The sequence below is a fragment of the Papaver somniferum genome, chromosome 1 (genome assembly GCF_003573695.1).
Source record: "Papaver somniferum cultivar HN1 chromosome 1, ASM357369v1, whole genome shotgun sequence".
In the NCBI taxonomy this organism is placed as follows: Eukaryota; Viridiplantae; Streptophyta; class Magnoliopsida; order Ranunculales; family Papaveraceae; genus Papaver; species Papaver somniferum.
This window is the reverse complement of record NC_039358.1, coordinates 81701940-81723839: the sequence shown is the minus strand read 5'-3', so window position 1 is coordinate 81723839 and position 21900 is coordinate 81701940. Positions and strand designations below refer to the sequence as shown.

At 37.0% G+C, this 21900-nt stretch overlaps 4 protein-coding genes and 1 pseudogene across 4 annotated transcripts; all 5 read right to left on the bottom strand.

Annotated features, from left to right (window-relative positions):
• Positions 1-1185: 1185 nt before the first annotated feature.
• Positions 1186-1804, bottom strand: LOC113330700 (expansin-like A1). The gene is made up of 2 exons (XM_026577532.1): positions 1726-1804; positions 1186-1632 (listed from the first exon to the last, which is right to left on the bottom strand). The coding sequence occupies exons 1-2, from the start codon at positions 1788-1790 to the stop codon at positions 1236-1238; spliced, it is 462 nt and encodes a 153-aa protein (XP_026433317.1). The 5' UTR covers positions 1791-1804; the 3' UTR covers positions 1186-1235.
• A 31-nt stretch (positions 1805-1835) lies between these two features.
• Positions 1836-2337, bottom strand: LOC113344267 (expansin-like A1). The gene is made up of 3 exons (XM_026588302.1): positions 2208-2337; positions 2011-2123; positions 1836-1917 (listed from the first exon to the last, which is right to left on the bottom strand). The coding sequence occupies exons 1-3, from the start codon at positions 2335-2337 to the stop codon at positions 1855-1857; spliced, it is 306 nt and encodes a 101-aa protein (XP_026444087.1). The 3' UTR covers positions 1836-1854.
• A 3356-nt stretch (positions 2338-5693) lies between these two features.
• On the bottom strand, positions 5694-7355 carry LOC113344089. Its single transcript, XM_026588152.1, has 2 exons — positions 7133-7355; positions 5694-6415 (listed from the first exon to the last, which is right to left on the bottom strand). Exons 1-2 carry the CDS (start codon positions 7353-7355, stop codon positions 5694-5696), a joined length of 945 nt encoding a protein of 314 aa, XP_026443937.1.
• A 4062-nt stretch (positions 7356-11417) lies between these two features.
• LOC113330692 (expansin-like A2) lies at positions 11418-12825 on the bottom strand. Its single transcript, XM_026577524.1, has 4 exons — positions 12592-12825; positions 12382-12494; positions 12070-12260; positions 11418-11977 (listed from the first exon to the last, which is right to left on the bottom strand). Exons 1-4 carry the CDS (start codon positions 12719-12721, stop codon positions 11596-11598), a joined length of 816 nt encoding a protein of 271 aa, XP_026433309.1. The 5' UTR covers positions 12722-12825; the 3' UTR covers positions 11418-11595.
• Positions 12826-13367: 542 nt separating this feature from the next.
• LOC113292209 lies at positions 13368-21341 on the bottom strand (annotated as a pseudogene).
• Between the last annotated feature and the right edge of the window lie 559 nt (positions 21342-21900).

Genomic DNA, 21900 nt, shown 5'->3' with positions numbered 1-21900 from the left:
TGGAGGGTTTATAATGTCCCTCGACGATCATAAGCAAATCCAAGTATAACACAATACACCTTGGACAATTAGACCCTGATAATCAATAAAAAAAACTAAAATCACACTTTATTCCTTCCGGATCATATGTAAACCCATTGAACTGAAAGAGTCCTTGATTTAGATAATAATCCAGGTTCTTCATGTTGGATGAAAAAACTTAAGAAAAATATGTAGATTGGTTCTGCTTTATGCATAAAATTCGGAGATGCGAAATTCTCTGTTGGTGCAAGAATGTAATCAAGGTTAGACTACAATTTACATAACGATAATCTTATAAGAGACTTAACAAAGAATTTAACGAAAATCTGATCAACAATGACTTCATGAAGAAGGTGAAGGTGGCAGTGTAGTCAATGGTGTTGTCGGAGTTATATAGGAAATGAATGTAAACTTTATGTGGTCAAAGATATCAAAAATATATTTACCCGAGTTTGAAAAATATCCAGAATTCTATACTTTTCAGATTCGTTTTTGCTCTCCTCTGACAATTTTTTTTTCATATATCTAATAAAGCTTAACCTCTTCAAATAAAAAACTACCACGACAACAGAATTTCATGTGACCGTCAGTCTTCGCATGACCGGTCAACCAAACAAACATCCAAATTTACATTCAACTCCATTTCACCGCTACACTAAAAAATGATAGTGATTTATGAAAATTAAAATCTTCGCATGACCGGTCAACCAAAAAAACACCCAAATTTATATTCAACTCCATTTCACGGTTACACTAAAAAATGATAGTGATTTATGAAAATTAAAGTGATAGCCGCCTTAGGATTTAAACCCACGCCCTTTCGGACCAGAGCCTAAATCTGGCGCCTTAGACCACTCGGCCAAACTGTCTTTTGTTGTACACTTGCAGTGATTGACATCTTAAATATAGAAGAATGAAGACAACACAGTGCCACATACCTAACATAAAGAAGGTGTTGCTCATCTGATTTAATTTGTTTTCTTGTTCAATTAGAATATTAGATAAATTACACAAAGAGGCAAAGAAAACACAGACAACAACAATGTAAAGACATGTCTTCATTTATTTCTTATTGATGAAAACAAAAATATTACTCCTGGTAAAAAAAAAAAAAAAAGACCAAGGAAATGTCCGCGTTGAAAATCACACAGAGAGAATCACCAATCCCAATCTCATCGAAAAGCCGGAACTTAACTTGCCATCACCGTTTGCCTCTACTGATCAAGTTGACCATCGGTACAATTAGGGGTGCAGCCATCTTGCTTATCCATTTGGTCATTCATTTGAACACCCAAATCATAAATCTCTCCAACTTTCCAATCAGCAGGCAAATCTTTGTTGGAATATACGAATGATCGATCATATCCGTTGTATACAAACAACCTAAAACTGAGACTTCCTTCGGGAACCTTGTTCATTTCCCAGACCGCTCCATATATTCGGTCCATATCTCTCTCGATCCTAGTAAAGTTATTTTGAGCATAGACTGTGACCATATAGATTCCTGTTTGACCACCTTGGTAGAGGAATGTAAGTACTAAACGATCTGGTTTCTTGCTACTTTCATCTACTCTTACGGACACATTGTGGCTCTTGTATTCACAAGGTACCCTATACACGATAAATAGACATATATCAGTATCTTAGAAGTGGTAAACTGTTGGCTAATCAGTTTGGTGAATTACTATAGTAATTTATGATTACCTTATATATTCAACCTCGACAGTTTTGAGTGCCAAGAGTTCTTTGGCTTTACCCTTAACAGCCATAGAAATATAAGCTCTTTCGCGCAGAATCAAATCCGTACCAGAATTGTTTTGTGTCTGCTTAAGACTACTGGTTAGAACTACAATGGTACCTTTTCCTCTGCATAATGTTTTGTTCTTGCAAGTTAACCTATCCAAAAAACAAATAAAATGTAAGGTAAAATAAATAAATAAGATATGGAGAGACAATATTTTCGAAATGGATTAAGGCATCTGTATATACGTGTAAGCAGGATCCACAGGCAACACCCTTTTCTCCTAGTAAGGAAGGAATACCAGAAGTAATGTATCCATTCTTGAAGCCTTTAGCTAATGAACCATACCCACATGACCCAGCTGCATTCGAAAATTCAAAATCACTATAACAAAAGTACAGATGATAAAAATTTAAAAAGAATTTTTAGAGGATTAGAATCTTACAGGTGAGAGTAGTCTTAGATAAAGGAAAATAACCAGCCTTGCTTTTATGCAAACAAAGAGGGTTACAAGGAGCAGCGCTCACAGATGAGGAAGCAAGAAAAATGAAGAAAAGTACACTGGTTAGCGCCATTAATTAGTTATTATCCAAGGAATGTAACCTTGTTTCCTTGGCTAATGTATATGTTTGTTGTTTGAAGATGGTAAGAAGTGGTTCTCTATTTATAAAAAAGAAGATAACATCTCAGTGCTGGTCAGGGCTTATATTAATTAATCAAAGTGCAAACTACGAAATAACTAACGTTCAATGATTTTGCTAGTCTCACTCTAACGAACGTTTTGCTACTCATCGACTCATGATACTTGTGAGAGCATTCCGAGAGCATGTTCTTCTTATAAGTCTCTACATTCCAACAAAAAATGAGAGCATTTCGAGATGTATAAAACTGTCATCTACGATTTTGAACATTAATCGTTGAAGATTAATGATTGAAATTAAAATTTGTGGATGATGAAGTTTCGTATTTCAGAATACTCTCGTTTTTGGTAGGAATGTAGAGTTTTATATGAGGAACATGTCACCAAAAAATTAACTTCAAAATCATTGCCGATTGGGCTTAGTAGAAAAAATGGCGCTAAAATATGAAGATTATGTCAATAGAACCATGTCAACGGATCCCACCCCTTTCACTAGATAGACTTATTTTATTATATTTTTATACAAATATTTTTACAAATTATTTTATTATTGTTGGGTTTGGCGACTAACATTATGATAGCTTTATGGGACTCATATATCTATCGGCCGCTTTGAGTTGGATATGAGATGTTTGGTCCTTATTTATTTTTTTGTTCTCACTTGGCTATTTGCTCTTAATGTAAAGTAATACTTATAATTGAAATTCGAATATTAAATTGTATCAAAACACCATGAAACAAAAGTAACCAACTTTCAAATGATGCTTCTTCTACCCTTGGAACAAAGAAGATACAAAAATTTGAGGTTCTTCACTAATAATCTTCAAATTTGTACCCAATTCTAAGATTGGAAACTAGAAGATAATAGATGCATCTCTTACAAATTGAAATTTCTACCCAATTACAAATTGGAAATAACAAAGTGATGGACACTCTTCTCTTAGGAAGGATTTAGGGTTCTTACACCACTTTTCTAAACAAGCAAAAACTAAAAAACTAGAAGAAGTAGGGTTTAAACAATAAATAATAAACAAAAAGGACAAAGATGAGAAAGAAGGGGAGAAATAAGTAATTACGAAACAAAATGGCATAAATGGTATGTGTGAATACCATTATGCATCATCCTTCTCTCCTTAAGTGAAATTCTCCCTCGAATTGTCATCTCTTCATCCATAGCATTGTCACCCCAATATGGAACTAAGTGCTTAACATTAAAGACGTCAGGTGTACGAATTAAGCTTGGTAAGTTGAGTCGATAAGCATTATCATTTATCTTTTCTCCAATTAGAAATGGTCCAATCTTCCTTGCCTTGAGTTTGTTGTACTCACCCACGGGAAAACGTTCCTTAGTAAGAACCGCATAAACAAGATCCCATACTTCAAACTCAACCACACGTCGTCTTTGATCAACCTTGTTCTTGTATTTCCTTGATGAAGCTTCTAAATGTTTTCGGGTGCTTTCGTGTATAAGGTGGAGTTGAGAAACAAAGTTTTCCGCCTTGGCATTTGGCCTTTTCAAATACGGTACTAAAGACAAGTCAAGTGGATTGAACCCGTACACCACCATGAATGGTGAATAACCACTACTCCGGTTCACGGCATGGTTGTAAGCAAATTCCGCCTTACATAAAACTTGGTCCCATGTCTTCAAATTTTCCTCAACCAAACGACGAAGAAGATTACTTAGGGAACGGTTTACCACTTCGGTTTGTCCATCCGTTTGAGGGTGATAAGTGGTGCTAAAACTTAATTTGGTCTTGACCAACTTTCCATAAGGTACACCAAAAATGCCCCACAAAATGACTATCTCTATCTGAGACGATGGAAGAAGGAAGACCATCTAAACAGTAAATCTCTTTTAAAAAAGAGTTGAGCTACCATGACCACATCCGTTGTATTTTTAAAAGCAATGAAATGAGACATTTTGGAAAAACGATCTACCACTACAAATATTGAATGCATACCTCTTTGAGTACATGGTAATCCCAAGATGAAATCCATGCTCAAATCTTCCCATGGACGAGAAGGAATAGGAAGTGGCATGTATAATCCCGCATTAGTGGCCATTCCTTTAGATACTTGACATATATGACATTACTTCACATATCGATGAATCTCCTTCCACATTCCCGGCCAAAAGTATGACCTTGAAACCAAGTTCCAAGTACGAGTAGTCCCCATATGCCCCTCATCGTGAAGTTCTTTAATAATTTTCAATCTCAAACTTGATTGCGGAATGCAAAGACAATTTTTTCGGTAAAGGTACCCATCGAAAAGAACATAATCACCATTTTGGAGTGAAATTTCATCAACCATAAGAGGACCAAAATAAGTATCATTTTTTAAGAGCTCCTGAATATCATCGAACCCCAAAATACGAGCCCTCATTTGTGTAAGAAGAGAAGTATGTCTACTCAAGGCATCCGCTACCTTGTTTTATGCACCCGATTTTTGCTTGATAGAAAAAGTGAATTGTTCCAAATAAGAAGCCCATTTACCATGCCTAGTAGAAAGCTTGTTTTGAAAATTGATGTGCTTCAATGTCATGTGGTCCGAAAATAGGATGAACTCATTGTGAATAAGATAGTGTCTCCAATGTTTTAGTACTTGAATAATAGCATAAAATTCAACATCATAAGTGTTATATGCAAGTCTAGCCCCATTCAACTTTTCACTATAAAAGTCCACCGGTTTCCCTTCTTGACTAAGAACCGCCCCAATTCTTAGCTTAGAAGCATCACAATGAAGCTCAAATGGTTTATCAAAATTTGGTAATATTAAAATTGGAGATGTATATTTTCATTAATTCAAAGGCGTCATCCGCTTCTTGATTCCATGAATACTTGACACCCTTAATGCATTCGGTTATTGGAGCCATTATTCCACTAAACTTTGCAATGAATCGACGATATAAAGAAGTTAACCCATGAAAACTTTGAATATAAAACAAAGTTTTTGTCTTGGGACAATTCCTTATGCATTCCACTTTATCTTCATCTACCGAAATCCCATCCTTACTAACCACATAACCGAGAAACAAAATTTTATCGGTCATGAATGCACACTTCTTCAAGGTAGCATAAAATTGTTGCGCCCGTAAAATCATGAGAACCTCACGGAGGTGACATATATGAGATTTCATATCGGTACTATAAACAAGTATGTCATCCATTCAATGGTCGAAGTGCTTGATTCATTACTCGCATAAATGTACTTGGAGCATTTGAGAGCCCAAATGACATAACCATCCATTCATACAAACCATCTCGAGTCTTGAAGGCGGTCTTCCATTCATCTCCCACCTTGATACGAATTTGATGATACCCAATTAAAATCAAGTTTGCTAAAAACACATGCTCCACTTAATTGATCAAGTAAGTCATCCAAACTAGGAATTGGAAATCGGTACTTCAATGTGATTTTATTGATTGTTGTACTATCCACACACATACGGCATGAACCATCTTTCTTTGGTACTAACAAGTCCGGTACCTCACAAGAGCTAAGACTCGGTCTTATAAAACCTTTGGCTATGAGCTCTTCAACTTGCCGACGTAATTCTTCATGTTCTTTGGGACTCGTACGATAATGGGCTTTGTTGGGAAGACTTGAACCGGGTACTAGATAAATTTGGTATTGCACTTCTCTTAATGGTGGTAATGCATTCGGTAAGTCGGCAGGAAAAACACCTTGAAATTCTTCGATAATTGGCTTGACTTGTGGTGGAAAGAAATCATATGATGGAGACTCTTTATCAAGAAGTATATAGAACACCTCCAAATCATCCAACTCTTCTATGAACATTTTGTGATAAGTAAGTAGATTTTTTCCATCAACATTTTGTGGCTTAGGCATAAGCTCACGATAGGGTACAAGAGTCAACTTCTTATTGTTCCACATGAAAGAATAGTTGTCAGATCTCCCATCATGATTCATAAACCGATCATATTTCCAAGGCCGCCCAAGAAGTAAATGACATGCATCCATCAAAACAACATCACACCAAACTTTGTCTACATATTTGTTACCAATAGAAAAATTAATAAGACAACGTTTGGGGTCTTTTACCTCGCTTCCTTGGTTAAGACATGTTAAAGAATATGGAGAAGGGTGTGCTTTTGTCTCTAACTTCAACTTTCGAACCACTTCTTCGGAAACGAAATTTTCACACAACTCCCCGAATCAATCACGAGCTTCCAAACTTTCCCTCCAATTGTGCACGTGGTTTGAAAAATATTGTGGCGTAGCCATCGATCACCTTCATCGAGTTTTGGAGTAAAATAGCTACGCAATACAACCAAACATGGTCCTTAGTCACCGGTGATAAACTCCTATTCTACTTCTTCGTCGGGTTCTTTATCAAATATTGGTGGATGCATAAGATCCAAATATACATCACCTTCATCATCACCGTGAACAAGTAAGTTCTTCCCGGGGCGATCACTCTTCCTAAAATCATATGCTTTATGTCCTTCTTCTCCACACTTGTTACATTTACCTTGGAAACCTTGTTGAGAAGTATTAGGTTTTGATGGAATGTTAGTAATTGGAGCTCGATTAGTTGACATTGAGAAGTAGTAGTTTTAACACCTCCTTGAGTGTGAGAACTCCAATTGGCATGAGAAACTCTCCTTGCATATTGCTTCTCTAAAGACAATACCCTTTGATATGCATCCGACACCGGATAAATATCAAATAATTTAAAGCATCTTGATATTGCATTCTCAAACCTCCTATATACCTTGCTACAAGTTGTTCTTCCGATATATCTTTCCTTGCAATCAATTGATGGAACTCTTTGGTGTATTCATTAATCGACTTGGACCCTTGCCTAAGAATTTGGAGTTGTTGATAGATAAGTCTTGTATTATTATGGGGTAGAAATGCAAGTCTCATATGTTTCTTAAGCTTCTCCCAAGATTCAATTTTATCTTGACCTCTTCTCAACCTCATTTGTTTAAGTTGTTGCTACCAAGCGCCGGCTCTTCCTCGAAGTTTTGTTGCAACCAACCCAACTTTCTTATTTTCCCGCACTTCCTTGAATTCCAAGATTTCTTCAACCGTTGATAACCAATCAACAAATTCTTCTGGAGCTAAACCCCCATGGAATTCTGGAATATCAACTTTAAGTCCACCTTCCCAACGATTTGAGGTAGTAGCATTGTGGTATCTTATTCTTTCTTCAAACATTTGTCGTCTCCTTTGTGGATAGCATGACTACCAAAAGAAGTGGTCTCCTCATCCGTCACATCTTCTTCATAATTATGATATTGAGTTCTAGATTGATGTTGATGGATATTTAAGTTACCAAATTTTGAAGAAAAAAAAAATCAAAATTTGCATCAATTCTTTGTTGCATTTCATCAAACACTTCATGCTTAAGGGTCTCCAATTCTTCTTTCAAAGAAGTTTCACTTAGATTAACTCTTTTTCTTGGAGCAATAGTGAAATCACGATAAGCAACAACCCAATTTGATAATAGCACACACAAAGATTCAAACCCCCCAAGCTAATAATTAAAATATTCTCCACAACTTCCAAAAAAAAAAGAAACCAAAGCTCTTGATACCAACTAATGTAAAGTAATACTTATAATTGAAATTCGAATATTAAATTGTAACAAAACACCATATCATTGGAACAAGGAAGATACAAAGATTTGAGGTTCTTCTTTAATAATCTTCAAATTTCTACCCAATTCTAAGATTGGAAACTAGAAGATAATAGATGCATCTCTTACAAATTGAAATTTCTACTCAATTACAAATTGGAAATAACAAAGTGATGGAGGTTCTTCTCTTAGGAAGGATTTAGGATTCTTACACCACTTTTCTAAACAAGCAAAAACTAAAAAACTAGAAGAGCTAGGGTTTAAACAATAAATAGTAAACAAAAAGGACAAAGATGGGAAAGAAGGGGATAAATGAATAATTAAGAAACAAAATGGCATAAATGGTATGCGTGAAATACCATTATGCATCGGATCTTTATTCTTTTCTTTTGGTAATCGATTCCAAACTCGGTTTCCTTTTTTTGGGTCGCTTGTATTTATTGGATTGAGGTACCCCTTAAGTACCTTTTTTCAATGAATTTTTCTATTGACAGATCAAAAAAAAACTGATCAATGAGAAATAACAAACTAATCTAAGGATTTAGCATGTACTCCATGTGATCCGACGACCCAATTATAACCCAACAAGATCCCCAATTGTTGCTTCTTACATTCCTTGAACACTCATATCCCATACACTTGAACTAAGATGTCACAAGTATAATTTAGGGCTGCACATGGTGTGATCCCTTCGATTTTTTCCTTAACCCGAACTGAAACCGATGAACCATTTATATTGATTTCAAAACCAATGTTACTACTAGACAAATTCAGTTCAGTTTAAGAAAAGGTTGGGCTTAGTCCCTAAGAACCTCGAATATTGGAGATAACCCTATGGATATAGGGTACCCTCCTTTTTCTAGGTTGCTCATTTTCATGTACCAACTTTAGTCCCTTTTTTATTTGACCATGCGTCTAGCTTAAGCAACAGTCTCCCGAGACGGTTGGTATTCTCACTGCGTTTCTACTATTCGTGCCTTGGGCGGTTATACCACCACAATACGTTGGAGACATGGACAGTAAATCTCTTTGTACCCATCGCACTTTTACCAGCATATATATATATCAAGAATCCGTAACACAGTTCGGCTAAGTTTGCATGTGTAAGTGGTGGTTGGGATTTACTCTTCCAATACATAAATCTACAGCTAAGGTGAACTCTGCAGATCTAACTCATTCCGAAAATCGTGCACGCCCAAAACCGTTTAGTTTCTCATTTACTTCATATCTGGAACGAAACGCCTAAATTAATGGTCACTCTGAACTTTCCGCTATTGTAAGTTCATCAGTAAGAAACATGGTTTTCATTTCGAAAGTCCTTTGAATAGTTGAACAATTCAATTTAATCAAACTATGTTCAAGAATTCATGTTTTCTGGTAAGCTTTCTAACATTCTAGGGTTTCTAGTGTTGTGAAATTTTGATATTTCAGTTTTGAAATAAATTCCTGACTTATTTTCGCTCTTGATCATCTAATTCTAACAATCACATTAATATCCAAATGATGCTTTAGATTTAATTATGTTCGGATGAAGTCTTGAACATAGTTGGGCTTATAATCTCACGAAAGGTGTTTTTTCTTCCCAGTTAGATGATTGAATAGATTAATCCAATCTTGTGATTGAATCATTTCTCTTTTCCCCTATTCGTGCTTCAATACCACAAAGGATTACAACTCATCTCTGCGTTTCAAGTAAATCTTTCTGCTTACTGTTACCATCAAAAGTTTCTAACTACGATCACGGAGAAGGAAATATGAGCAGATCGCACCATTGACAAAAAGACACAGTGATTGATAGAAGAAACCCACCCAGTAAGAATTTCTAATACAACCGATTAAAAAGAAAAGAATTTTAGTTACTCTCAGTTACCTTTGATTAATCTTTCAGTAGTGTGAAAAAAACTGACTGCAGGTTCTAAGTATGAGTGGAGTAAAAAGGTGGTCGTAGATCCTTTGTTTATCTTGGTTTTTTTTTTTTGGAATTTGTTTCATTAGTAGTTGTTTGTTGATCTGATTTGTGACTTCTAGATGCAGGGACGGAGGCAAAAATATCACTTTTCCTGACACGGGGTGAAAGTATCATCTTACCTGATACGGCGGGAAAATATCATCTTTCTTGACATGACATGAAAGTATCACTATTCCTGACATGGGGTGAAAATATCATTTTTTTCTGACACAACGCGAAAGTACCATTTTTCCTGACACAACGCGAAAGTATCATTTTTCCTGACACGGAGCGAAGCTATCATCTTTCCTGACCCCGCGGGAAAGTATCATTTTTCCTGACACTGCGCGAAAGTATCACTTTACCTGACACGGGGTGAAAGTACCACTTTTCCTAACATTGGGTGGAAGTATCACTTTTCATGACACGGCGCGCCCGAAAGGATCACTTTTCCTGACGCGAAGCTAAAATATCATTTTTCCTGACATGGGGAAAGTATCACTTTTTCTGACACAGAATGAAAGTATCATTTTTCCTAACACGACACGAAAGTATCATAATTCCTGATACGGAGCGAAGTATCATTTTTCCTGACACGGAGCGAAAGTATCACTTTTCCTGAAACGATGTGAAAGTATCACTTTTCCTGACACGGAGCGAAAACATCATTTTTCCTGACACGGGGCGAAAGTATTACTTTTTCTGACACTGGGTGAAAGTACCACTTTTTCTACAGGGTGCGAAAGTATCGTTTTTACTCATACGAAGCAAAAGTATAACTTTACCTGACACGAGGCGAAAGTATCACTTTTCTTGACACGGGATGAAAGTATGGTTTTTCCTGCCACGGAACGAAAATATCATTTTTCCTAACACGGAGCGAAAGTATCATTTTTCCTGACACGAAGTGAAAGTATATGTCAGGAGCGAAAGTATACTTTTTTTAACACGGATGGAAAGTAGACCAAAATATCACTTTTCCTGACACGGGACGAAAATATCACTTTTCCTGATACGAGACGAAAGTATCGCTTAATCTGACACAGAGCAAAAATATCATTTTTCCTGATACCACGCTAAAGTTTCATTTTTCCTGATGCAGAGCAAAAATATCGTTTTACATGATACAGAATGAAAGTATCATTTTTCCTAACACAGAATGAGAATATCACTTTTCCCGATACGGAGTGAAAGTATCACTTTTTATTTAATTGTATAATGAGTATGTATTCAATTGAAGGAAAAGATGGAGGAATATTATCTTCGGGTAAGAAAAAATAAGATACATAACGACTTATAATAATTGGACTAAAAAAAGAGGTATTTTGGGCTTTTAAGGTCTCAAACACTACCACAATTACATTTCTAACTTTTTTATCAAATTGCACATTTATGTTATGCTTCATTGCACACAAAAAATGACCATAAAACGGACTCCCTCCCTTATGTCGTTCGGATGGGTCTGCCGAACTGGACAACGAAGCAAAGAAAACAATGACAATAGCAATGTAAAGGTGGAGTTGTTCTGATTAGTTTTAATTGACAAAAACAAAAATACAACCGACTGAATGAAGAAAGAACATCATTTCCCCTATCGATAAAGTTGAATTCACTAGAACATTAAACCGTACTGATCAATCAGTACAATTAGAGGTGCAACCATCTCGCTTATCCATCTGGTCATTCATTTGAACACCCAGATCATAAATCTCTCCAACTTTCCAGTCAGCAGGCAAATCTTTGTTGGAATACACAAAGGAGCGATCATATCCATTATATACAAATAGCCTAAAACTTAGACTTCCTTGAGGAGCCTTGTTCATTTCCCAGACCGCTCCATATTTGCGGTCCATATCTCTCTCGATCCTAGTAAAGTTATTTTGTGCATAGGCTGTGACTATATGAATTCCTGTTTGACCACCTTGGTAGAGGAATGTAAGTACTAAATGATCTGGTTTCTTGCTGCTTTCATCTACTCTTACGGACAGATTCTGGCTCTTGTATTCACAGGGTACCCTATACACGAAAAACAGACATATTAGTAGTATCTTAAAAATGGTTCATAGTTGCTAATCAGTTTGATTAATTACTTGGTAATTTATGATTACCTTATGTAATCCACATCTACAGTATTGAGTGCTAAGAGCTCTCTGGCTTTACCCTTGGCAGCCATTGAAATATAAGCTCTGTCGCTAAGAATCAAATCCGTATCTGCATTGTTCTTTGTCTGTGTAAGACTACTGGTTAAAACCACAGTAGTACCTCTTCCTCTGCACAGTGTCTTGTTCTTGCAAGTTACCTATAAAAAAAAATGAATATATGTAAAAATATGAACCTTTCTGTGTTGATAAAGAAATTTCAAATTCCAAATGATTCTAAAATGGGGAGGCATTATTTCTGAAATGAATTCAGGTATTTACATGTATGCAGGATCCACAGCCAATACCCTCGTATCCGAGTAAGGAAAGTATACCAGAAGCAATATATCCATTATTGAAGCTCTTAGCTAGTGAACCATAACCACATGCTCCAGCTGCATTCATCAATTCAATTGGCAATCAGTACACACAAACAAATTTCACTAACTAAAAACTCTTATAATCGAAAAAATTAGAGGATTAGAATCTTACAGCTGATTCCAGTCTTAGATAAAGGGTAATAACCAGCCTTGCTTTTATGCAAACAAAGAGGGTTACAAGGAGCAGCACTCACAGATGAGGAAGCAAGAAACAAGAAGAAAAGTACACTAAACAGTGCCATTGATCAGCTATCTAAGTAATCTTTATGTGTTTGAATGTTCGAAAATGAGAAATGAGAAGAAGTGGTTCCTTATTTATAGAACAGAAGATAGCATTGCAGTCTCTAGTTCAGCAGTAGTTGACACTCGATTCATTCATTAATAGACAGGATATTATCGCTGATTTGGATGTTGCTAATTTACTAGTAATATAATCATCTCAATGCTTCTCACATGTGAATGCGCTGGTCATGGCTAATTGAATATTCCAAAGTACTGCCCAATAATCAATGTGGATGATTCTTGCTGGTCTCACCGACTGATAATCAGCTCATTAGACAGGAAAGAAACGTGCAGAAAGACTTGTTTTTCATTTTTTTCCTCTATTTTTTCTGATAAAGGAAAGAGAAAGTAGATCCATGACAAAGAAGTTCAGGATGTAGTAGTAAGTGTAGTCCATGTGATGCTGACGACCCAGTAACCAACAAGTTCCCCAGTTGCTGCTTCTTACTTGCCTCGAATACTCGTATCACAGATTCCCAGCAAAAGATAATTGAATTAAAATACCACAAGCAAGTAATGAAGTATCTTCAGAGCATCAACTGTGTTGGAACCATAATGCCATACTTGGTTCAACTTCCACCCAATTTGTTGTTAATGCAATCTAAATTATCCAATCAAACATTTATTCTTGAAGCAAATAAACGCAAGCAGTTTTTTATAGTTCGACATAAATAGAAAAGCTTAGTTGAACATAGCTAGCTATAGTTTATTTCAAATCATAGCATACTTGCCTACTGTAACATACTATTCATCCGCTTTATATGGATCAGCTTGTCATAGACACACCAAGGGAAACTAAGGTAGTGAGCCCTATTCATTCCATCATTGTAACGTCCAAAATAACTGGGATGATAAGTAACGTGATACCAGGCTGAAGCTTTGGCATACAAGTCGGCTGCTGATTCAGTTCCTGCACTAGTACCACTGTTCTCCTCAAACCAAGTTCTTGCTTCCTTCCTCAGAGACCTGAGTCCCAAACTGATAGCTTCCGCGTCTTTCCTCATGTTGAATGATTTCGACATTTTCAGTACACCACCACCAAAAATCTCTGCCTCCGTTTTGATCCCGTAATAATCCAGCAAGTTACCCAACTTGAAATCATATTCTCCTTTGTAGTACTCAGCATCAACTAGGTGATTCTCAAAACCATGAAACTCCATGTCATGATCATAGGATTTCTTTGCCACCTCCAGGGTAAAGGATTTCACACAGCTCATGTTTGGCGCAATATCTTTGACCTGCCTATACAATCTCCCAATCACTCGGTCTGATATGTAGTTGACCTTATCAAGCTTTTCCATGAAGTCGGGATATGTATCTACACGTAGATGAGCAGGTATTTCTGCAGGTACGCCAGTTTTTGGGAAGTCAACAGCAATTGAGAATAACTTGGCAAGCTCTATGCACTGATTGCTCTCAGCCATGCGTGGCTCCTTGTCGGCAAAGGCAACGTGCGTATTCGCAATTACTCCTAAACTATCATTGATCATGTAGTCGGCGAAATACTGTATGATTTCCTGCCCAACAAAAACAGAAATATTATGAGTAGACTGCGAATAAGGCAAGCTAATCAAATCTTCATAAGCATCCACTGGTAACAAGTTCTCGGAAAAGTTTAACAAAATTGGGTTGAATAAACATCGGTACTTGGCAATAGATGCCTACATCACTTCACTACAAATATTAGATCTACCATAGAAACTTAAGAGAACCATATTATTTGCAGTTGAATCTTGAAAAACAATAACAAACAAGTATCAAAAGCCGACTGGTAATAGTAATTAATCTCTTCATATTATGCATAATACAAGAAGGTTGCATGTTTTGTTAAGTGTGTCGAACGTGGTGTGTCTCTTCATTTGAACTGGTGGAGGTCTGGGGTACTTGAAAGCATTGAAAAGCAACATGATAGTCACAAATCGTTTCAGCAGCGTTCTTTGCTTGATATGCTGTCTTTTAAAGGTTTGTATGGAGGCCAATTCCCGGTGTATCTAAAGCACCTGACCTTATTGATACAACCTGAACTAGCGAGAAAAGGGTGCCAGTAGTTATATTTAGGAATCCCTGGAACCCCTTCATCTTTCTTACGTTTTTCTTATCTCCTTCCTTCTATTGACTGATAAAGCTTATGTTCCTTATTGTAGCTCGTCTATTTATCTACTAATTATGGATGTTTTGCGCCTGGTAACAACTGCAAGGAAAATAGTGCAAGCTATTTAATATGTCAGTACCTAATCTGTGTTATAAATGAAAAGGCTATAGTGCAAGCTACAAGGACACTTCCTTACAAATACATGCACCTTAATAACCTTATGAATTTGTACTTGATTACTTCACATTCCATACAAATGCCCATTTCCTCACTGCAGGTGCTGCATCATAATCCATTGGCTGGACTTGACGAGGTGGAATAAGTTTCAGGATCCCAGCAGACGAAGTATACATCACCGTCCAAATCACTTCCGGAACACTCGTTTGGATGGGGTCTGCAATCAATCAATTGAGCTAATATTAGCAAGTACATACATACTATGAACGCGGGTGTGATTGGTAATCTAATACACCAAAATTATTTAAAAATAAAATACAGTAGTAACTTAAGCATGCAAGGAAAAACTACAATCACCAATGGGTCCACATACAGGTGACCCAATGGTGATTTTGGGTTACATTGCTCCCATACAATGGCAACCATCCTTTCCGACAAGGAGCATACTCCATTCCTCGTAACCTGCTTTTCCATTATAATAGTGATACAACAACTGACAAAATATCTGTTAGTTTCAATCATGGATTGTGATAGATGGAAGTTGCAAATTCTAGAATGGCTTTAGCGGGGAGACCATCCACGCCAAAAATCCATCCACAGATCATATTTATGTGGATCCATAAAGCATAAACCAGAGCTTGCTATACACTATGCAGACATCATCTCATCCTTGAAAGATTAAAAAACTCGGGGGCTGATAGCACTGCCCCAGCTGTACCGGCTTTAACTTCTCATGGTACCCTCAACCGACCATCGCAGACAGAACCAGTAACAAGTTTTAGTTAGTTCAAATGGACCTGAAGTTTAAGACTGATAACTAGGACCGAAATATAATTTTTAAGGCAATTGACGCGTGCAGTATCAGATACTACCACAACAAGAATGTACCATACCTAAACCATACAGAGAGTATATTCTCACCTTTTCCCTTTTTGAGGAAAAACAACACAATCCACCATATGGTGCAGAGCTGGCACATCAACCGCCCACAAAACACGCACATCACCAGGGTGTAGGCATGGGTTCTTAGCAACCACTACCTTCCCAACCACAATAAAACTGTTGCCGTCCGATCCTTTAAGACTAAGCTTAGAGAAGGAATCTCCGTGAAAATGCTTACTGCCAACAGAGGAAACTTGAATAAATACCTGGCCATAATCTAAAATTCTCCTTTCGTCAAGGCACCCAATCATAGATCTTCCCCTTGGAATAAATATCCGTGTTCTAGTTCTCAACTCATACAGCTTTGATGCTCGAAATGTTTGGAGCATCATCGAGAGGAATGGCTCTTGATCAGGCTTGTACCCACACAAAAGCATTTCCTTGAGAATGTTTGTGCTTTCTCCTGGGGACATGATCTCAAGTGTTTCATATGCTCTCAAGGGATCTGATAAACTCAAATCCAGTTGCTCGATAACTTCCTTCTGTTTTTTTTCAAATACATAATCGCCGACACCAAGTGTAGACAAAAGGGAGATTACTTGGCGATTGAGGAAACACGGCTGATATTTGCTCCAAGCTAAAACATCTAGTTTTGTGTTCTGGGACTTGAACTTGCACATGCTCCCCCTCAAAGATAACTTCTTTTTTGATGTGGGATCCACAGCAACAACACCTTTGTAACCACCATATCTAACTTGGAAAGCACTTGGAGTAAAACCTTCGAGACCACACTTGCTAGCCACTTCATGTGCAAATTCACTGGAAATTTTTCCAATTCCATCAGAAAAAGTATATTTAGCTTCATAGCTTTCGATCTCTATATCAGGAATGAGTTCGATTTCATGGGTGTAGACATTTAAGGTTTCTGTTGAGGAGCCAAAAGATTGACCTAATCTCGCAGCATATTTGGCCACATTTCTTATCTCACGAAAATCTCCCATCCACTCCCTGATTCTGGATGCAGTAACCATACCAACTGAAGCAAACATCCATGCTGAATTATCCCGGAGTTGACTTGATGAGAACGCAAGAAAATCAAACTTCTTATCCCCAATGACTATCCCTTTTCTCAATGTTGAAAGTACCCTTCTGTAAAGCCCTGTACGCTTTTCAATGCCATGTGAAGAAATTATGCGTGAAGATAAATCAGCTGAACGTATTTTTTCCCAGTTTTCATCAACAAAAGAAACACGGATAAAATTATCAATATGCTCATGATAATTACGCAAAACTATATTAGAAACGTTAACTTCGGGGCCACAGAAGTATACTTTGGAAGGGGTTACTTGAACCCTGCGAACATATACCAGCCCGCCATCCAAGGAGATAGCAGGTGATCTAGGATATTTCATCCCTGATCGATACCTTGAGAACTGCTCATTAAGCCACTTCACCGGTGCATAACAGCATTCTCGGTTGTGATACAGTTTCTCCAGGGCACGCTCTATATGACCAGCAGGCGTAAAGCGAGGATCCACCATCCTAAAGAAAGTTTTATCTAGAGTTGGCCCAGAAAGACACCCATTCTGAACCAAGGAACTAACCTTGAAGAGGATCTCGTATGGCAACTCAAGTCCTTGAGGAGGTGCAACAATGGGAACCAGATCCGAACTCTGAGAAAAAGTAGAACCAGTCTGTAGTGTGAAGCCGTTTTCATCTTCCATGTAATAAGGAAAATTTTCATGGAAATCAGGGAGATCACAGTTGCATGGGAGTTCCAAACACATAGCAGAAGATTGCCCAATGGAACATGATTGAGTAAAATCTGTGGTTCTAACCCCCTTATCATCAAATGCATCCTTACAATATTGTAAAGCAGAAGCCTCATACACAGAATCTGAAGAAGAAAGATACTTCTTGTAAATCTTAGGAGCTGCAAACATCTGCAAGGTCAAAAGAGTCTCAGTGCTATTAACTTACATGCTTCACATGAAATGACTTATTAAAAAATAAAGGCTCTATGGTTTGAACAATATATGTGCTTCACAAAAAACAGCAAGCAGTGATAAAAATGTCAATATCAAAAATTTAGGACTTGGACTTTACACAAGAGGATCTATTAACATTATATGAAGTAGATATATCCTTGATAAGTTTATATATAAGTAAAATCAAACACAATCTAAATATAAAGCTTCTGAAAAACAGGTGAGAGAGATGTAGGCTGCAAGTAAGATTTACATCAGTAGCTAAATTAGGATTTTCAAAATTACTGAATAATCAACGTCAAAGATAGCAGTTACTTTATTTATAAGTTGATTACTACCACGGTACACATATAACTACTTGTCGGAGCTATAAGAAGGAAAGAAAGAAACCAAAATGAAAATCTGAAACTCTAGGAATTCTTTAGCTACCTGAATTAGGAGTATCTGCGTACTTCGATTCTTTGGGCGATGTAAATGAATCCGCCAAATGCTCTCATAAGAAAGTTCAAGCTTATAGTTCACATCACGATAAGATAAAAGAAAACTTAATTTACGAAACCCGAACTCGAAATCCGCTATCACATCGAGTCCCTTCCAAATTACGTGAAAACAATCATCAGAAACCTGGCACCCAAAATGCAGAGCAGGGGCCTGCAAATGAAACATTGAAACCCTTGGCTTTGGTACAACATCACGCGCCAAATCCCTAACTTTTAAATATGACTTGCCATAATAGAGCCGTTGATTTATCAAAGAAGATATAAGTCTGGCATCTTGTTTGCTTATGAATTGCACATTTGCAAAAACTCTAGGATTTAGCCCCTTATTTTTGGACTTCGGAATATCTAGTGCATACACAGTTCCCTTGCCAGTGTAGTTCTCCAGGAATTCTTTTACCATTTCTGCATTCACATAAGAAGGGAAACCGTAGACTTGAATTGTCCTTCCCATCCTCTTCTCTATTATCCCCTGTTACAAACCAAGTTAAAAATCATGAAGACATATTCCAGATTACATACATCAATTACTAAAATAATCTTTTATTAGGCACAAAAAAGAAATTTCAACCAACGGAAAACTTTTATCCAACATGACATCTATAAATGAAAGTACACAACATACTTCCAAATTCAAATTGTAAAATTATGCATTGACCTTTTTGTTTTAACAGTAGCAGAATACCAAAAAGACAAAACAAAAGATATCTTCGAAGATCTTTGACATTTTGGGAACCTTGGAAGATCGTAACATTATGCATTTTGTTAAATTGAGACCACATATAAGAAACGATAGATTGGAGTGTTCACATCATCAATAGCATTCCAACATTTGCAGTATGGGTAACTAGGATCCTACACTACATCAAGCAAGCAAAGAGTATCTGTTATTTTAAGAAAATCGCTGACGAAATGAAAGGTATGCGAATGTTGTCAATCTTAGACAGCCCAACTGCACACTGCACTTCCTAGTCCAGAAAGTCACAATTTTCAAACATACCCCGGTTCCAATGTATAACGTGAAAATGAAAACGACCGTGTAATATCTTTTGAAAGGGCGGATGTTGAAACCACTTGTTCAATGCTTCAACTTATCTTTTTCTTTCAGCACCCATTCAAATACTTTTTCCTTCTCTACTAAATCCATCAGCAGCTTCTTACTCTCAGATTGGTTTGTCAGTTGTTTGAAGTGCATTAATGTGTTATGAGCCATCATTGTATTACACTATATTTATACGAAAGATAAGTCAATGGTATGGTAGAGACCATCTATCACTCGACTTGACATTCTGTAACCTTTTTAGTCAGTGGCAGATTTACTACGATTCTAGTGTTGACATCCCAATAGCCCAAACAGAATTGTAATGAATACATCCAAGTATGACATCACATTGTATATTTAGACTTATGGGCATCCTCCACCTGTGAGACGGTTTTCAAGCCTAGTAACACTAAATTAATACCATTTGGTATCTAACTAGAACATTACATCAGGTATACGACTGATGTAGTCTAAGCAACAATTTTTTGTTTTTCTTTCCCAAACTCACAAAGAAAGAAGGTTAATCGCCAACACAGTATATGGTAATGAAAGTAAGAGCTATTGACGACATAGGATTAGATACAAAGTTTTTTTGTCAAACCCCACTGAGGCCATGCATAGGACTCTTGAACCCCTTGTAACCTAGTATTTAAGATAATTTCCATTCACTATCAACAATTATATACAAACCTAAATAAAAAATGCTACTCATGATCAAGGTTGGTAGCCAACAGTTCTATCCTTGTTCCATGAAGCAACAACAAAGAATAAAAAGCAAAATTATTCTGAATATATCGACAATTTAAGGATCAGAGAGTTTCAATTTACCCATGACTATGAAGTGGTTGAAAATTAGAGAGAAAAGTTGGAGTTAGAGAATGAAAGGTAACAACTAGTGAGTGCTGAAGCAAGTCCTGACTCGGGTTGCTAACTCAGTGAACCCCCTCCTCCTCCTCCTCCACCGGGTCCAAACCCACCACCATGACTCGTCTTCGTCGTCTTCCATTGGCTAAGTTGACATGGTAATGCTTCTCTAATAGCAGATCTATTCAGGGATTTGTAAGATCTCCCTCCCTCTCTCTATCATAGGTTATAGGATTGTCATTTGTCAATAGTCTCGAAACGCGGGAACCTCACCAAAGCTTTGGCAAGCTTTATACTTATACTTACACTCTATTCACACTGCCTTTGGGTATTTTACTCATACATTTTTTGTTAATCAGGTTTTTATTAAAAAAAAAATGTGTAAATTGTTGATCGAAATAAAATGGAAGACGACTAAATAGATTGGAGCTCATCATAGTAATTTAATTTAAAATTAAAGAGCTTACGAAATCACAGGAGAGCTTAACGTGCTGGAGTGCTTCTGGGATCGATCAAAAAGCAATTGCAAAGTGAGCGCCTCTTACAAATTTACGGGTAGTCTCTCTTGTCGTGCCTTACTGCAATATATGCATGAAATGACAATAAAAATCAACCTTATAGATAGTGTTGGGATGAAAATACTAGTTTTTCAGAAATCAGAACAAGTAGATGTAGATGGAATGTAATTCTCTTTGATTGTTGGTTTATTTATACAAGTCCTTGTTTTCACGATTGAACTTCTATTAGTGTTAATTGAGTCCATAAAAATTAGTCTCTATACATCCACTTTCATTTGTCAAAGAAAGTAATTAATCCTCATCGTGGATGAAAACGTAATTATTATAGAGCTATGACTTCTCGTTCCGTTTACTCCAGATACAAATGGTTCATCTCATCTGCATGGAATCTATAGATACTACCCACCCATGGTTGAATTTTGGACTAGTTTTGCACTTCTACGCTTAGTTATTTTGTTTGAATTAAGTGTGTATCTAAGATTCTAAACAAACTGTGGAACAGTGGAAGAGAAGAGAATCCAAAGAGTTAACCTCGTATGGGATGTGGCCGACTTCACAATCTCCTTTTTAACTTTGAGAGCTATGAGTTTTTTTTTTTTTTGATACTACTAAGCAATGAGTAGTCTAAAGAGAGAGGTCACTCAAGGGTCTACCCCAAATTTTGCCATACTTATCCGATTTCCCCAACCACATTACATGTGTCGATCCATGAGAAGCGAGAAAAAGTGTCCAACAAATCACGCTCCGCCTTGAAATTTATATACGGTGGAGTGGGAGGCCACTGGCTAGTATGAAACTTGTTTTCATTGGATAAACACTCGGTGATACATCAAGAGCCAGCTGTGAAGTTAGGCAGGATAAACCTTGTTCATTAACGTCAAAAGTCCTCTCCTCGTTAACTAACCTGGTGTTGTAGATGTTTATTGGAGTTGATCTTTGCAAGTGCATCTAGTGAAACTGCGAAGGAGGAGAATTCAAAGAGTTAACCTCGTATGGGGGGTATGACCTACTTCAAATCTCCTTTTAACTTTCGATGGAAAAGCTAAATTGAGAGGTCAAGGGTCCAACACCAATTTTGC

Excerpts from the sequence above, each read along its gene's own strand:
- LOC113330700 (XM_026577532.1), bottom strand. The coding sequence starts at position 1,790 with ATGGCTGTTAAGGGTAAAGCCAAAGAACTCTTGGCACTCAAAACTGTC. Across the intron at positions 1,633-1,725 it reads GTCGAGGTTGAATATATAAG|GGTACCTTGTGAATACAAGA; the intron begins GTAATCATAAAT and ends TATCGTGTATAG.
- LOC113344267 (XM_026588302.1), bottom strand. The coding sequence starts at position 2,337 with ATGGCGCTAACCAGTGTACTTTTCTTCATTTTTCTTGCTTCCTCATCT. Across the intron at positions 2,124-2,207 it reads ATCTAAGACTACTCTCACCT|CTGGGTCATGTGGGTATGGT; the intron begins GTAAGATTCTAA and ends TTTCGAATGCAG. Across the intron at positions 1,918-2,010 it reads CCTGTGGATCCTGCTTACAC|GTTAACTTGCAAGAACAAAA; the intron begins GTATATACAGAT and ends TTTTTTGGATAG.
- LOC113344089 (XM_026588152.1), bottom strand. The coding sequence starts at position 7,355 with ATGAGGTTGAGAAGAGGTCAAGATAAAATTGAATCTTGGGAGAAGCTT. Across the intron at positions 6,416-7,132 it reads TGTAGCAAGGTATATAGGAG|ACAAAGTTTGGTGTGATGTT; the intron begins GTTTGAGAATGC and ends ACAAATATGTAG.
- LOC113330692 (XM_026577524.1), bottom strand. The coding sequence starts at position 12,721 with ATGGCACTGTTTAGTGTACTTTTCTTCTTGTTTCTTGCTTCCTCATCT. Across the intron at positions 12,261-12,381 it reads GCTGTGGATCCTGCATACAT|GTAACTTGCAAGAACAAGAC; the intron begins GTAAATACCTGA and ends TTTTTTTTATAG. Across the intron at positions 11,978-12,069 it reads GTAGATGTGGATTACATAAG|GGTACCCTGTGAATACAAGA; the intron begins GTAATCATAAAT and ends TTTCGTGTATAG.